The sequence below is a fragment of the Lonchura striata genome, chromosome 2 (genome assembly GCF_050655825.1).
Source record: "Lonchura striata isolate lonStrDom1 chromosome 2, ASM5065582v1, whole genome shotgun sequence".
NCBI classification, from domain to species: domain Eukaryota; kingdom Metazoa; phylum Chordata; class Aves; order Passeriformes; family Estrildidae; genus Lonchura; species Lonchura striata.
Window position 1 is genome coordinate 114,646,349 of NC_140704.1, and position 16,264 is coordinate 114,662,612.

Sequence of the window (16,264 nt, forward strand, 5' to 3'; positions counted from 1 at the left end):
ATTCAGTGCGCTGGAAATACACTGGAGACGATGTTTGATTGTACCTCACAGTATTCCCTGCCCGCACTGGGTGCAGGCTGATGGCTGCGCAGGGGCTGTCCGTGCCCACCGCGGCGGCACCAATTCCGCCCCCGCCCCAGCCAGCCGCAGCCCTTTCCCTGGAGGGCTGGCACAGCCTCTCCGCCCGGGATGCGGCAGGCGAGGGAGGAGCGGGCCGAGGGGGCGGCGGTGGCCGCACAGGTGCTGCCGCAGCCCGTCGCCATGGGAACGGCGCTGCCGAGGGCGCGGCGGCCGGGCCCGGCCGGGCCCCCCGCCCGCGAGGGGGAGCGGGTGTGTGTGCGTGTGTGTGTCTGTGTGTGTGTATGAGTGTGTGTGTGAGTGTGTGTGTGTGTGTTGTGTCCCGGAGGTATTGCACCGTTTCCATAGGAACAGGCTGCGCTGGGGGGAGGCGATGGCGGCACAGCCGCACCCTCTCCCCGCTCCCCCTCCCCCGTGCCCTCAATGCCAGCCCGAGCCCTGAATCAATTCATGGAGCCGGCACCGGGCTGGGAGAGGGGCGAGGGCTGTGCCCCTCTCGGGGCAGCCCCCGCACCCAGCTGGCGTCCCCGCCGCGCTGCTTCCCCGGGGGCCCCCGGACGCGGGTCCCCGAGGGGTGGCCCGGCAGATGGCCCCTCCGCAGCCGCCCCCGCTCCCCGTCCCGTCCCCGGCGAGCTGCGCCCGGGGAGGGGCGCCGGGGAGCCCCGGCCGCACCCCGGGGACACCCGCGGGGAACAGGGGCGGGGGACAGGCGCACAACAACAACAAAACCCGTCCCCGCACGGCTGTTTACGGCACCATATGGCTGCAGGGGGAGGGGTGAGGGACGTGTCTGCCGAGCCGCCGCGCTCATTATGTCCGATGGAGTCACGGTCACCGCGCCTCCGCCGCACCGGGGCGCGGGGGCACACCCCGCTGCCGGCACACGCGGGGCGGCGTGCGGCGAGCCCCGCGGCCGAGGGACCCTGGCAACCCCGCCGGGGACTCCAGGGAATAAACACACAGCGGTCTGGCTTCCCTGGTGCGGCCGGAGAGGGAAAAAGGGAAAATTCAACTCCCTTCCCCTAAGTCTATCTCTGTATCTGTTAAGATCTATGTATAGCCTCGGCGTAAAGATGAACGTATGGGATAGAACTCTATTTTGGATCACAACGCGGCAATGCTTGAAACGTGAAAAGGAAAATACAAAATAAAAAGGTCTCTCTCTCTCTCTCTCTTTTTTTTTTTTTTTTTTTTTTTTTAATCGCTGGGGTTTAAGACGAAAACCTGACCCATTTCGGGGCATCTCTGTCTATGGCTGGCACGTACGAAGGGCTGGAATGGAAGCCCTGAGCATCAAAAGCTACCCCGAAATCCACAGCGATTAATGCTATTTTTCCTTTCCGAGAGAGGCAGCCATTCATTTCAGAGTAATCCTTGCTGCACGGCGCTGATGGAGGCACGCTCGGTGCAGCGCGTCCTGCCTCTGGAGAGCTTTCTCGGCTGGGGCAGGGGAAATGCTTTGAAATGGCTTATGTCTTTCCTCTCAATGAATCATAAGATAGGTGCTAAACCTTGCCATCATTAGAGAGATAAAATCCACAGACTATGGGGTCTGATAATAGGCAACTATACTGTTAGCCATATTACCTTGTAAAATTGAAGTATTGATTTTTTTAAAGCATGGTTTGCTACTTAGCAGACCAATCCCACTACTATTGTAGTCAGTGAGATTTTGCTATTGACTTCAGTGGGAACAGCTTTTTGCCTTTCAAATGGTCTATTTCACATTATTATGGTAATATCATTCAGCAATTCTTAAAATTTGCCTTCTTTGCCTTGGACATTTTAAAAGATTTATGTAAAAATTACTTCAGCTCAACTTCTTCACCTCATTTCTGCTCATGTTTTGTCCAAAGTTTTGTTTGGATAAATCCGACAGATAACTTAGTGTTCCAGATGGTTGTGGGTGGACTGGACCTAATAGATTCTCCAGTTATGTGTGTTTAAGTGTTTTTTTTGTTTTGGTTTGGCTTTTTAATTTTACAGAAGCCTAGATTTAGAAACCCATTTGTAGATCTCCTGTTGTGTGCAGCTTTGAATGCATTTGGTTTCTCACCAAGAGAGCATGCCTTCCAAAGGAAGATTAAAAATATTAAAATGCAGCCAGCACAGGGAGTGGTGCAGTTCAACTGATGCCACATAAACAGGCTGATCCTCCTGCCCATAGATAACATACATCTGAATCTTGGCACCTGCCATTGGATTGGAATTAAAAATGAGAAACAGCAGGCCTTGAGGTCTGGCAATAAAGGAAGCATAAGGGGGGGAAATGTTCTCTGCCTGTTAGTAAATAATAATCTGCAGCAGTAAAGACAAATGACAAAGATTGAGGAAAATACACTGGGCATCAGATAGATATTGGGGTTATGGCACAATGGTTAACATATCCAAATTCAAAGTGCTAGGTGTATCTAGCAGCTATATTAGCTGGTTGCATATTGGTGTAACTAAAAGCTTTTCAGTGTCTAGCAACATTCTGCTTAGCTACCTTTTGCTACATCATGCTGTGATACTCATTGAACTAACTGTTGACTAATAGACTCCAATTTGTAATAAATGGATAAATGGCTGGGAATAGACATTCATCCAAAATTCTGATGAGATCAGATTTCCTTGAGAAAATGCTTCCCCCTGTGCTTCTACCCCATACAAAAACAAAAACAAAAAAAAAAAAAAAAAAAAAAAAAATTTAGCATCTTCCACACATTTTCCAGGCAGTTTTGTTATGGCATTAATATCTTAAGGTTGTTCTGTGCTTTTAGGTAGCTGACAGGTATGCCTAGCTGCTTAAATACTACTTTTGAAGATCAGAAATAGTTTTATTACCGAGTTAACAGAAAGCATCTGTCTTCTTTTGCCTGTTTTATTTCATTTGCTTTATTATCATTATTATTATTACTGTGAAATGTGTAATATGTGTTCTCTAGGCTTATTTTACTTTCCGTAGCCTCCATCTCTTCCAAGGCTGACTTTCTTGCTTTAAGGATCAGCTCATAGGAAGCTATTAAGCCAAAGTTTGTTTTTACTTGATTGGCTTTAGCACTTCACTCCATTTGTTCTCTCATCTCACTTTCACTCTTATTAGAAGCAGGATTGCTCTAATGCAAATATAGTTCAAAGAGACAGGAAAAAGAGAAAGAGATCTGAATTCTCCTCATAGCATATGTCCTAATGCAATAGCCATGGAAAAGGGAGATTATTTTAAAACAAATAAACAAACAACCTCAACAGTGTAAATGAGGGTGAATATATGTGCTCTGTGTGTTTACTTGGTGAGAGATGCTCTTTTATTTGACTTAAATATATGTATGGCTTAAAGGATTGAAAACAAGCTCATTCTCTGGTTTGGTTTATTTCTCCTTGAACAATCAGAACTTGGGGATTTCTACAACAGAGAGCTGTCTGCATAGTGCATTGCATTGAGTGCACTCTGATGTTGCAGAAGATTATAACCAAAGAGGTGGGAGCAGGGTGCCCCTGTTGTTATTTTAGAGCTTTAGTTGTTATTTTAAAACTTTCTAGATATTTTTATATATTTTATAAACTTCTCTATATGCTTGCTAAGCACTGGTCTCTAGCACATTGGAATTTACCTTGGCAAAACCAGATAACACTGACATATAAATTATTCTTCACAAATAGAAAAAAAAATATTATCTAAATGAATCCCATTGAGAGTTCAGTCCTTGCTACCCAGTCAACCAACACCAACTGATGGGGGCACTGAGTGCCCAGGGCTGTGGTTTGTGGGTGGACTCCTGCCTCGGGCACTGACCATTGCAAAGCGCAAGCATCAGCCAGGGGCTGCATTATGTCTTCAAAACAAGGGCATAACCTTTGTGCCAAATTTTTTTAAAAAATTATTCACAGACCTTCTGCTGGTCCTATCCCAGGAGGGGATTTCACCCAGCATGATTTAAGATGACAGGCAGGTCCTTCAAAGCCTCACAAATGTCACCGGCTTAACTCCTTCCAACTTCCTTCAGCTACAGTTTTTCAGCTTTATTTTAGCTCTGTTGGTTCAGTCTTTGGCTCTATTAGGCAACATACTAATTTACTTTAAAATATTATCACTTAATCATCTGTATTGTACTTTACTTATTTGCCTGTTTTTAAATTACAGCAAGAATGATAATGCAAATTTCTTGGATGTTTTGAAGTCTGTATATGCAAAAATTTTCCTGACTTTACATCCATTAAAATTAAATTTATTAAAAAAGAAATCTTGTAATTACCTATACATTCATTAAATTTCAATGATAAGTAAAAGAAAAAATACATAGTTCATTACAATTCTATTAATTGAAATGTTCCACTTATTAATAAAATTTGACCTGCTTTCTGCTATTTAGAAATGCTTTTTCCTACTCAGCTTTTGAAAGCAGTGCTTTTGCTTCCAGTTCAAAATGTGAGATTCAATTAGGAATACAGGTAAAACAGTATTTTCAGTTCCACAGGTTTCTAGAAGTCTTATGTATCTTGCCAAAATTGGGATGAAGAGAATTATACTTAAATTTTTTATAAAGAGGGGCAAATAAAAAGAAGAAATTAGTCTTATTTTAACTAGCTTTATTCATTTCCAAAGCTAGCTTTATTTATATTGCTTTATAATTTGCTTAGATGCAAATTTAACAATTGCCTACTTCAACTCTCAGTTACACCAAAATAATGATAATGAGGCCTTCTACATTAGTAAGATGTGGCAGAGGATTTGTCAAACACAGGGTCAATGTGCAAGAAGTTTACAATAAACATCCTTTTGAGAATTCTGGTTTTTGCTGCTGCATTCATACGGAATTTTCTATCCCATTTCATTGTTGGATAAGCCCAAATTGAGACAAAAAGGGATAAATGGATGAGATCTGCCCAAACTACAGATTTTAGATGGATGGCTGGCATTCAAATATAGCACTCATTAAAAAATGCTGCCTGTTTGCTCAGTACAAATTAAATACTTAAGTATTACAGCAACCATAGCCAGGGGGCTTTACTGAACTCTCAGAATATAAAAAGATAAAGGTTATCAGAAGATGTCACAAAAAAAAGCTATGACTATGTCTAGATTAAAGGAGAAAGGAGGGAGCTACATTCTTTTTTCTTTTCCACTGCCATTTCTTGAGAAATGCAATGGGACAAGTTATCTAATTATGTATATGCCATACTTCCTGGCCCCATTGGTCAAAAAGCAAAGTCTTTCAGAAATTGCCATCATTTGAATGAGCTAATTCCTCTCATATTTGTCATTAATTCTCTAACAATTCTGCTCTTTTTTCTTTTCTTCCCACCACAGTAAGGGTTTGGTAATAGTCTCGACAAATACACACACTCAAAAAGCTGACACAGGCAGGCAAAAATACAAAGGTGAAAGCAGCACGTTCCTTCTCACCACAAGTGCAGTAAATTATAGCACATTGCAAACATTCTGTGTAAACCACAATAATCTCATGCACTGATTCACACAGGGTAGTGCTGGACCTCAGAAACTTGATTGTGTCCCTCCTTCCTCCAGACTAGTGATATCACCTGAGCAACGAGCCACAGAAACTGCTACAGCTCAACTGACCAACAAACCATCCAGTACCAGTCTGCAAGGGAGTCTGCAATTCAGAGCTCAGTAATTAGTAAATAAACAAATTCCTAACCAAAATACTGTGCCTTGTGCAATAATGACCGATTTATTTTCTACTGCTATAGCATCAGCCAACCTAAGAAGACATACCTAAAACTTAATAAGCTATTAATGAAACAAGAACATGAAGGCTGACACCACCAGCAGTGTTAAATTTCAGTACAAAGTGGAAGGGGATGGGAGGATGCTGGGATTTCAAGATGCCCCACCAGTCTTTTCTTGTGTTAATGGATGGGCTGGAACATGACTCACCCTGATAGGGGCTCTATGGGACAACACCTGGGGAGATGCTGCAAGACACCAGGTGAGAGCCAGGCAGCAAGTGCATGCCATCACACCAATGCCCTTGCTCCTGATGGCACGGAAGGGCATGAACATGACCTTGTCCTCACTTCTGCTCCAGCCTGCAAAGCTGAACTGACATAAAGAGCATGCTACATCCTTATGAGAGCCACAGAGCTCCTGTAAAATCCTTAGACAAAATTTTAGATTAATCAGTCAGGGTTTCTCTAGGGACAGCAGTACAGACTTTCCATTCCCAACACTTTGGTTTATAAAAATGGCCTAGCTTTGAATTTACCTTCTCAGATGGTTGTCAAAAGAGGAACATGAAATAGAATTTAAAAGGGTAGTGACTGAATTTTCTCTGCTGTTCACCAGTATTTATACCACACTATTTCTCTCACTTTCTTTCTACCTATTACATGTCTCTTTTCTGCTGAGCATTTTTTTTCTCTTAATGTTTTTCTTTTTGGGTGATATAACCATTTAAACTACTTCTCATGTAAGTACCCTTTTTCTTTGATAAGCTTGGTTACCTTCTGTGGATATTTCATCTTTTGCAACCTTTTAGAGATGAGATAAATACACTAAGCATGCTATTAAAGGCAAGGACATACCATTTAATATATGAGAATAATAAGTTTTCAATGTTATTCTCTATACTTTTCCTAAATGCCAATTTTTGTTATATGAGCTGTGCTCATTTTGGATACACTTATTGATTTGTTTGAAACCATTCCTAAATATTTCCCTGGAGATAATACATTAATTCTGTCTATTTTAGATGTGATTGAAAAGCTTGAATTCTTCCTTTCCTCTCCAAAAGCTAATATCATGATGGCATAAAATGTAAATTATCTGGCGATGGTCTGTAGGGAATTCTGCCTCTGCCATGATTTCTCCCTTTTTTCCCCCTAAGTTGCAATATTTCTACTTTACCTCCCAATTCTTCTTTGACTTGACCTAATTAATTTGCATTTCCATCCAGTGTTGAAAACCCTTCACCTCCCTGAGGTTTAGGTGTATATATATATATATGTATGTATATATATATTATGTATATATATGTATGTCTATATATATGTGTATATATAGGTGTATGCGTGTGTACATATGCACATCGGAGTGCATTGCATAGCTCTCAAATTCTTGCTATGGTTTCCTACTTCTTCATTGGTTTTAATTTGCCATCATAGCCAAAGTTGCAACCCTGCTTTAATAAAGTCTGTATCAGATGGGTTTCATTTCAGAAGGAAGCAAGAAACAATGTTTTCACCTGAAAATTTCTGAAAGATTCTTGAACACAACAAGTTAGAAGAACATCATTAACTGCCACAAAATCCAAATGAGCTCCACCAACCAGCTCCAGTTTATATTTATGCTTAAGATAATTTTTAATGGCTCTTACTGACTTTTTTTTCTTAGTGTTGACATATGGTCCACTAGTCTGTTATTTCTATGAGCTCTTTACTACCCTGTTTTTTCCCTTTCTAGTACATTCTTGTCCATACTGCTGTATCATTGTCATATATAGTGGCAAATAGTCTATTTTAGTAGTATTTTAGTTACTTGATTCTTAAGTTCTTTAGTGGTTTTGAATTTGTGCAAGTCCCAGTGATGCGCTGCAATTTAATATCCCTTCTTTTTTAGTTCTCTCTGTCCATTCTTCAATTTTATCACCTGAAAAATGTAAACCCAGGATAGATACTTCTTTATCACCCATATCAGAAAAGATACACACTGAAAAATTAAGTTTTGTGAAATGTGTTTATAGCCCTCATCTTTCCTGTCCACTGAAACCTCTGGCCATACCTTAACTGTTCTTCTCTTATTGTATCTAATTACCTGTATAATGATTTGCCTGTTACTCATCTTCTAGTAGCTCAGGGTAGTAAAAGTCCATTCCTAAATGTGATTTCCCATATACCAGCACAATGCTGCTTTACCCTACAGATAGGTCATGATTTAGTGGCAGCTACTTCAGCTCTGTATCTGCCTTGAACAAAAGTTTTCTACAAACTCCACCTGGTAAATCCAGAGGCAAAAAAAAAAAAAAAAAAAGAGCAATCACAAGTCATATTCATTTAAAAGCTTCACAGTAAGTTAGATTGATAAGTAATTTAAGTGCAAGTAATCTCACCACATAAATTTTCTCTAAGTACAGTCAAAATGTTGTAGCATCCATGTCTTGTATTAAAATCTCTGGGGTAACAAAATGGACAAAGGCTTCAGACACACAGACCTTACTATCAATATAATAGAAAAAAACCTCTCTTTTCTCTAAGGAGTTTAATTACAAGCTCTCGAGTAAAAAAGGTTGAATGGGTTTCATCTTAGGCAGAAGTAGGTCATTTGATAAACACTGTCCTTCCAAGTCTATACAGAATATTTGTTTCTGAAAAAAGTCTGTACTTGAGGTTAAGTCTAATATAGATCAGTTTTATTAAGTAAACTGTTCGCTACAGATAGCCCCTTAAGTTGAAGAGTATCCACATATACAAGGAAATGTTTCAAACACCCCATTTGAATTTCAACAACTAGGCTGTAATCCCAGCAAATGCACACAGTAACTGTCAAGTTTTGCAGCTTGCAGACTTATTGAATAAGCAGTTAGAAGCCTGTACAACTGTCTGTGACAAAGTTGATCATCACTAAGAAAATCCATGCACATCTGAGAACATGCTCAATACCATAATCTGTGGTATTTCTTTCCTGTATATTGACAGTGCCTGGATATTGTATGTTCATAAACCATTAAAAAAATACCTTACTAGTGGAATTGTAAAGTTTTGAGACTCATCGGTTTAAAGAGAACAAAAGGGTAATTTAAGCAAGCTGTGGGATCACTTTCAGTGCTTTTGCAGAACAATGGAAACAATTCTCATTGCACCAACACTGCCTGAGTTTTCTAAAGTCAGAGAGGCTTCTAGCAGGTTTAAAATGAGATAGACAAGACAAAAACATCTTTTACACCCTGTAAAGCTCTACTAATTTTGGCAACTGTGTTGACCAGTCAACCTACTCAACAAGGAACATAAGATGCCTGTGATGCTCTGCAATGCATGGGAGGCTGCAGAATCTGGTATGATTCTGCCTCCTGGAGAGTGTGTTTCCTGCCACACTGTCTCATAATCTTTCTCCACATCTACCTCATTTATATGCTCTGCTTATTTTGTTCCTCTTTTACCAGCAAACTCTCAACAGGTGTATCCTGCATAACTGGGGAAGATTGGGACTCAAATAGCTTCCTTCAGACCAAACGCTACAGCTGCTAGTTGCCTCCTTTCAACAGCAAAAAAACTCACAGTTCAGTGTCAGCCATTTTTAATTTATTTTTGTAGTGTAAAATGAAATTTGAATCATTACACCCTCATTCATCCAGCACTGGCACTAGCCTTCTTCCCCCAGAGACCCTTGTCCATGGGAAGCCCTCTCTACCTGCAGTCTGTGTAATCTTCCCAGATCCTGTCTCCTTTCAGTCTAGAGTTGAACAACAGCAATGGTGATCACACCAGAGGATAGAGAATGAAAGTTTCTCTGTAAAAAGATCAGAAAAAGTCCCATCATGCTGTACTGATGCCTAACAGCTTATTTTAGCCCTAAGCTTCCAGCTTATTTCCCACTGATCACATAGCTGTGTAGCCACTGAAACAGCACTCGTGCATCCAAAGAAAATCAGGGCTGGAGCATCTGAGCAGCAGTCCTTGCATCATGACCAAATCCACAGCAGCTTCACAGACAAGAGACTTGGAGAAAGAACGAAGAAACAAGTTCACTATCACCTCATTCTTTGCAGCAAAGGTTTACAGAAACATGAAAATCAAACTGTGAGGTTTTATTTCTGATCACTGGAAAGATTTGGGCTTTTAAGATGCAATTCTGGCCTTTGCCCAGGTGATAGCACTGAATTTTTCATCCTGTCTCTCACTACATGTGTATGTATGGGATGGATACATCAGTGCTAGGTTTTGTTTGCACACTGCTACACCCTATTTCATGTTTATAAAGTCAGGTCAACATCTTCTAACCTTAAAACACTTAGTTTATAAAAATATTCTCTCCTTGTATAATTTTTCTTCGAAAATTCCAACTTAGCATTGTTACTGAGAAAACTCAGCTTCTCCTGTCCCTTTGCCTCTCTCACACATGCATGTGGAGATGGCATCTTACATATGGGCACTTTAACATTTTTTAATTCCAGGACAGAGTTATTCTCTTTATTCATGAACACTCCCCTGAATGCCTGCATTAAGAGTTGCCAACTAAACCGGTTTTGTTCCATCTGCTGTGACCATTTTCCAGCACTCCCTCTCTGATTCACCAGCATCCTTCCTCTCCGACTCCATCGGGAGGTCTGCAAACAGCAGGGCAGAGGCTGCGGGTAATGGGAGGAGACAGAGCTCTGCAGACCTGAACAGGGGTTAAGGAAAATGTGGTGGGCAGTTAGAACAGGGAGGATGTGGCAGGGTTTGAATACCACTCCTGAGCCTGGAAGGTGCATTTAATGGGACTGTAAAACTCCCCAACATTGTACCTTGGGATAAATTATAGCTCACCCTCAGCGTCGCCTTTCTGTGGTACTTACTGCCATTATGTGCTGGCAGTTCAGTGGGCTACAGAGCTACCAATATACATTTGACAAACACTTCTACACATTTTTTTTTCTATTGACGAGTACAAAAATGGGGCAAAATGCGAAAAAAAAAAAAAAAAAAAAGATGCCTATTTTCAAATTGCTACAAAATGCCCTAAAATAATGAACAATTTTGAATGTAATATAATTTACAGCAATAAATTTTGACCTATGAGCTATTTATGTTGTGATCTGTTTTTTCTATTGTTCATAAACAAAGTAATTTATCTAAAAAGAAAAGGAACATAAACTGTATCTATCTACTATTATTCATGTCCAACAGAACAAGAGGTGGGTTGGGACATAGCTTGTTCCTTAGAGCTGACTGGTCTATAATTTTAAGCCTTAAATCCTGTAATCAGGTTCAGTAGTACAGCCCTGCACCTGCAGAAAGCCTTGCTGGTCTGGTAGCAGCAACCCATGAGGTACCAGATCCTCCTGGAGAATCTAAAGATTTAAGCTAAAAGAAATTTGGTTTCAGAATGAAAGTTCATTCTCTGCTTATATTTGGAAAATATAAAAGAAAGCACAGGAAAATTAGGTCTGTGATATCATTAAATTCAAATTAGGTCTGTGATATCATTAAATTCAAATGAGTAATTTCAGATTAGTAATGACATAAAAGTAATCTGAAATTGGCCTTTAAGGTTATATTCTAATAGTTTGCTAACACAGTGTAAATTCTATATTTAAAAGCTATCCTGCAGTCAACTTGGCCCTCCTTTTTTAATAGAAAATTCTTCTTAAAGTCTGCTGATACCACTCGGGCCATTATTTTATAACTTCTTTTTAAATCAAGAGTAATTTTTAGAGTCCATATTTGTGTCCACACACAACATCAAGCCAGAGAAAGGAGAGTGATGAGGAGAAATTTGTTTTCAAGTTGCCAATCAATAAACAGCTCCAGCTAAAGAAACTATGCAGAAAATAAATTTTGTTCATTAATAAAAACAATGTATACAGTTAGAAAGGATATCTTATGAGAGATACTAGTTCCATACCTCCTTATGGCTGGTGAGTACCAACAATTAAAAGTCAACAGTGTCAACCATTTGGCGCATTTGTTGGCCTAACCTGTTTCATTTATACACTGTGTCTAGGCTAGACATCATTTCACTGCTTTCACAAAGTGCAGCTTGGGCTTGATGAAAGAAAACCTGGTGACAGAAACAATTTGAAAAGTTGCAGAAGTGAAATACTCACTAGGTTGCATACAGGAATACCTTAAGCATGCAGAAATACCTTATTGTGTGCTGTCCCACTCTGGACCTAAAATGGCTGTTTTGCAGGGAATGTTGTTGCCTGGTGACCAAAAGTGCATCTCCTAGGCCACAGAGGGATGTGAACATTCAGAAATTGATTTGTTCCTGTTGCTCTTGAGGAGACCATACCCGTAAAATAGATTAAGCCAGCACATAATCATCTATGCATTCTCCTTGCTGGCATGCTTAAACTTGATACTGAAGGCAGGCCTGTGATTTTGAGCTACTTATCAACCAGGCAAGGAAAAAACAGAATAATACCTCGTGCACTACTGCCCACAGAATATGAAAGTAGACCAAGCCTGAGCTACTGTGAGACTGCAAGACACCCTGCTTCAATTAAGTCTGTGTTGTACATCTAGCCTGTTCCGGTGCAACCTCCCAGTTGCTATCAGGCTCTCTTTCTTTCATTAGAATCAAGTAGTTAATTAGCCCCAGCCTGTCCTCTCTCCTTCTCTCTTTCCCTTTAACGCAGCAGTAATGATGTCTAATTACCAGCAGCAGTGGATTACAGCACCATCAGGAGCAAATCTCTCTGGCTGACAGCAAAGCTGAGCAGCAAATCTTAAAGCTTCAAGGAGAGAGTAATTCCTAACAAAGTATTTGAATATTTGCTTATTTTTGACCAGCTTGTATCTGTAGAGTCCAACTTGTAAATTCATCCGTCCAGTTACTGAACGAGGAGTGCTCATGTAATGATTAATTTTAAATTGAAATTAATTTTACCTATGGTGCGATCAAGTGATGGACAAAAAGAGGGAGAGGATGAAGGAGAGATTCACAGTTTGGGGCTCTGCTACCTTTTGGGGCTGTCTCTGAGGACTGGACAGGCCCAAATGTATGGGATAACCATGAGAGAGGGGAGGAAAAACCAAAAATCATCACAAATTTAAAAACTCTTAAATAATAATTAAGAGTTAAAGAAATGAGAGAATGGGCTTTTAAGGTTTACCAACAATTACTGTCTGATGAAAATCCAATTTTTTCCCCCCTGTAACTTATCATTCCCATCTGGCTGAAATTCTAGACCTCTTGAAGTCAATAGGAGCTTTGCCACTGACTTTCTCTGCACCAGGAGCTGCATCCCTGTTCTGTCAAACATGTTCTATCTGAGCCTTCAGTGCCTGGCAGGCACTGCCCTGGCTTTGGCAGTAGCTCATACAAACCACTGCCACCCTGTGGGTCTGTTTAAATACTCCTCTGCCTTTTGTGGTGGGATAGTGACACCAGATTCATGGATTTAGGAGGGGCTGGCATTTGTTTTTCAGAACTGAATGTTGCCGAGCATCCGCTTTGCCCATTTATGCTGGACAACAAATTTCTGGTGGCCAGCAAGAGGAAATTGGACGTACATAAAGGACCTCTTCTGAAAAGGTTTATATGTCAGGTTATATACATATATTCAGGGATTGCTTACAGATAGGTCATGCTAACTTCTCCTTTCTTTATTTCATTAGTAGTCCTAATTTTATTAGAACTCCTGCTTGGTTGCTAAACTATATGAAGAGATTTACTCCAATATAAATATAAATACGTATATAGGGACATACTGAGACATTCACAGCTAAGGCTGTGATTCTTACAAATGTACATAAGGTAAGACCTGCAAGATGCTTGACCTCTCACTGAAATCCCTTGCGGGGAAAAAAATAAAAATAAAAATTGATTCTGTGTTCTCAAAATAGAAAACAGGATGGAAGGTGGGACTTCAGGCTTTCATGGCCTAGCAAAGGTGAGAGAAAATAAACAAGCTTACCATCACTGAGTTTTGTGTTTCAGAGGACCAGAAAAGCACTTAATTTTTAAATTCCATTGTGTAAAATTAAGGTTATCCTCTTTATTTAGTAGGGTAGTCAATGTCATTTTTAAAAATATTGAATTTACATACAGTTTTGAACTCATAGTGAAAATAACAGTCTTGGGAATAAACAATCTTGCCCACTGGCCCTTCAATATAATTATTTCAGTGAGCAGAAGAGATATTTAAAAATACTAAGATAATTGGAGGCTTCTGCTCTAGGCAACCTTTTTGCTATAAATTGTATCTATGGTACTGTCTGGGCTCGGAGATGAGCAATCAATCTTGTAACACTAAAACAGAGATCTGCCAAATCATCTGAATCTATAGACAGACCTGAAACCCTTCAGTAAATAAAAACCATAGAGAAAGAAAAAACTGTCCAGAGCTTCTCTTTTACTTTAAATCTTCATATTGAAGATCTCCTTTAAATTGATTTCCCACTTCTGCCTCCTCACAGCCATGACGGCGCTGATGACAAGGGGGCAAATACAAGCCAGCCCCTGGGAATGCCCAGGTTTATGACTTCAGCAAGGCAAAGAGAGGCAGATTTCCCCAGCAGCCTACGTCACAACCCAACCCAGAATACTTTCCAAGAAGCCCCCTTTGCTGCGCCACCCAGAACCTTCCCGTTAGGTCCGGATAAGCTGCCCAGGAAAAAAAAGGGAAAAAAAGAGAATATTGCTCATCCAAGCCAAATGCCCAGGCAGGAATATTTTTAATTGCCGGGTTTCCTTTCTCGGCTCCCCCTCCACACCCGCCCCACGCACAGACAAAAGAAGCTTAGCTTGCGTGACCCAGCACATAAGAAGTAAGAATAATGATACATTAAGAGAGTTCAACAGGCAAAACCTACTTGCAACCAACAGTCCCCATCTTCTTAAATAGGAAAATCTGTCGCTCCTGCCACCACCAAGCATAATAGCTCTCCCGCTGTCAGACCTGAGCCGAGCCCGTAATGCCAGCGCCTGCCGGGGATTCCACGCTACCCTACTGCATCGAACGGAGTGCTGAGGGGCTTCTGCGACCCCAGAAAGTGTGACAAAATACACCCTTCCCTCGGTCATGCGGAACCCCGTCCTCCCTTTGTTGAGCATCCTCTCTCTCCCGCCGCCCCTTACTAGCGCAGCCGGCGCTTCACAGCCAAGCCGGGCACATTCGTGGCCGCTCGGCGGCGGCGCTAGGGCTGCGGGACAACAATAAAGAAAAAAGGATAAAAATAATACTAATAAAAATAAATAAATAAATAAATGAACCCCAGCAGAGATCCCGGGGAACCACCGCCCGGCGCCGCGCCTGGCTTTGTGCCAGGCAGGGTACCCCCGTGCGCCATCCATCAGCCCCGCCGGCGGCGGGGGCCGCTGCCCGGGGCGGCGGGGCCCGGCACAATGGCCGGAGCGGCGGGACAATAGCACACCCCGAGCCCGCCGCAGCGGCCCGGTGGGGACGGGGGAAACGAGGAGGACGAGGAGGACGAGGAGGAGAACGACACCGACCCGGCGGGGTGCGTTGTGCGCACGATCGCTTTAAATAAAAGGACCCACAAAGACCTCGGCGGTGTATAATGTGACAGGCAAACGCAACATGGTGATGATGACTTGGGGGAAGAGGGAGGAAGGAGCCAACTGTGGCTGCGGCTCCCCCTGCGCCTCTCGCTCCCGGAGCGGGCTGCAGCGGCCGACATAGAACAAGGAAGACAATTCTCTACTAACCGTGGTTTTGACTGGCACGTACAGCACTTGCTTCCCTCCTCCAGCACCACCACTGACCTCGTCCGAGTTGCCGAGCTGGAAGCCTTTAGATTTGACCCAGAATTTGAATTTGGCATTATCCGTAGAGCTCGACTCGGAGCCGTTCAGGAGCTGGACGATCCGGTCGTATTTTTTACGGGTCACCGTCTTGGTTTTTCCTGAGTCCCCGTAAGTCCTGAGACACCAGTCCTGAAACTGGCGGTACATGTCCCGGTCGCTGCTCTCCATAATCTCCTAATACACACACGCACACATGCACACGCCGGGGCGCACACACACACACACGGACACGCACACAGACACGGGCAGACACACGGACACGCACACGCCGCCCCGAAGCGGGCCGGGGTACGGGGCCGGGCCGCCCCGCCGCACTTTGCACCTGTTCACCCAGCGCTCATGAAAAATGCATCCACCTCCGAGCCGGAGCGAAGGAGGTCCCGGTGCAGGCAGATCCCAGCGGATTTTTTTTTTCTTTTTCTTTTTTTTTTTTTTTTTTTTTTTTTGTAGTGGTGGTGGCTCGGGGGGGTGGGGGGTCGGGAGGGGGATGGGTGGGGGGGGCAGCAATCAATTCAATAGTGTGGCAATGTTGTCCTTCATTTTTTTTTTTCACAGGAGGCAAAACGGATCCGATGGAGGTTCCTCTTATCCTTCCACTGTACGTGATCAGTCTCTTTAATAATTGTGCAAGGCAGGACTATCCCACTGGCTCCAGCAGCGTCTTACCCGGAGAGGGTTCGGATGGATAAATAATTAAAATCCTATCCCTCGGCTTAGCGAAGAGAAAATATTGACCCGGATCCTTCTTCTTTTCCATACATCAACTGCACC

At 42.4% G+C, this 16,264-nt stretch overlaps 1 protein-coding gene across 5 annotated transcripts in view; it reads right to left on the minus strand.

The window, feature by feature from the left end:
• The window catches only part of NOL4 (nucleolar protein 4), a 194,274-nt gene extending 178,478 nt beyond the window's left edge, over window positions 1-15,796 (minus strand). For 2 of the 5 annotated variants that reach the window (XM_085572069.1, XM_077783765.2), the window contains exon 1: window positions 15,452-15,796. In XM_085572069.1, the coding sequence (XP_085428195.1) occupies window positions 15,452-15,661 (210 nt within the window). In that variant the 5' untranslated portion in view covers window positions 15,662-15,796. Of the gene's footprint in view, window positions 1-14,538; window positions 14,677-15,394 lie in introns of those variants that run through there. The other 3 variants (XM_077783766.2, XM_031504026.3, XM_077783767.2) reach the window with 2 other exon arrangements.
• Between the last annotated feature and the right edge of the window lie 468 nt (window positions 15,797-16,264).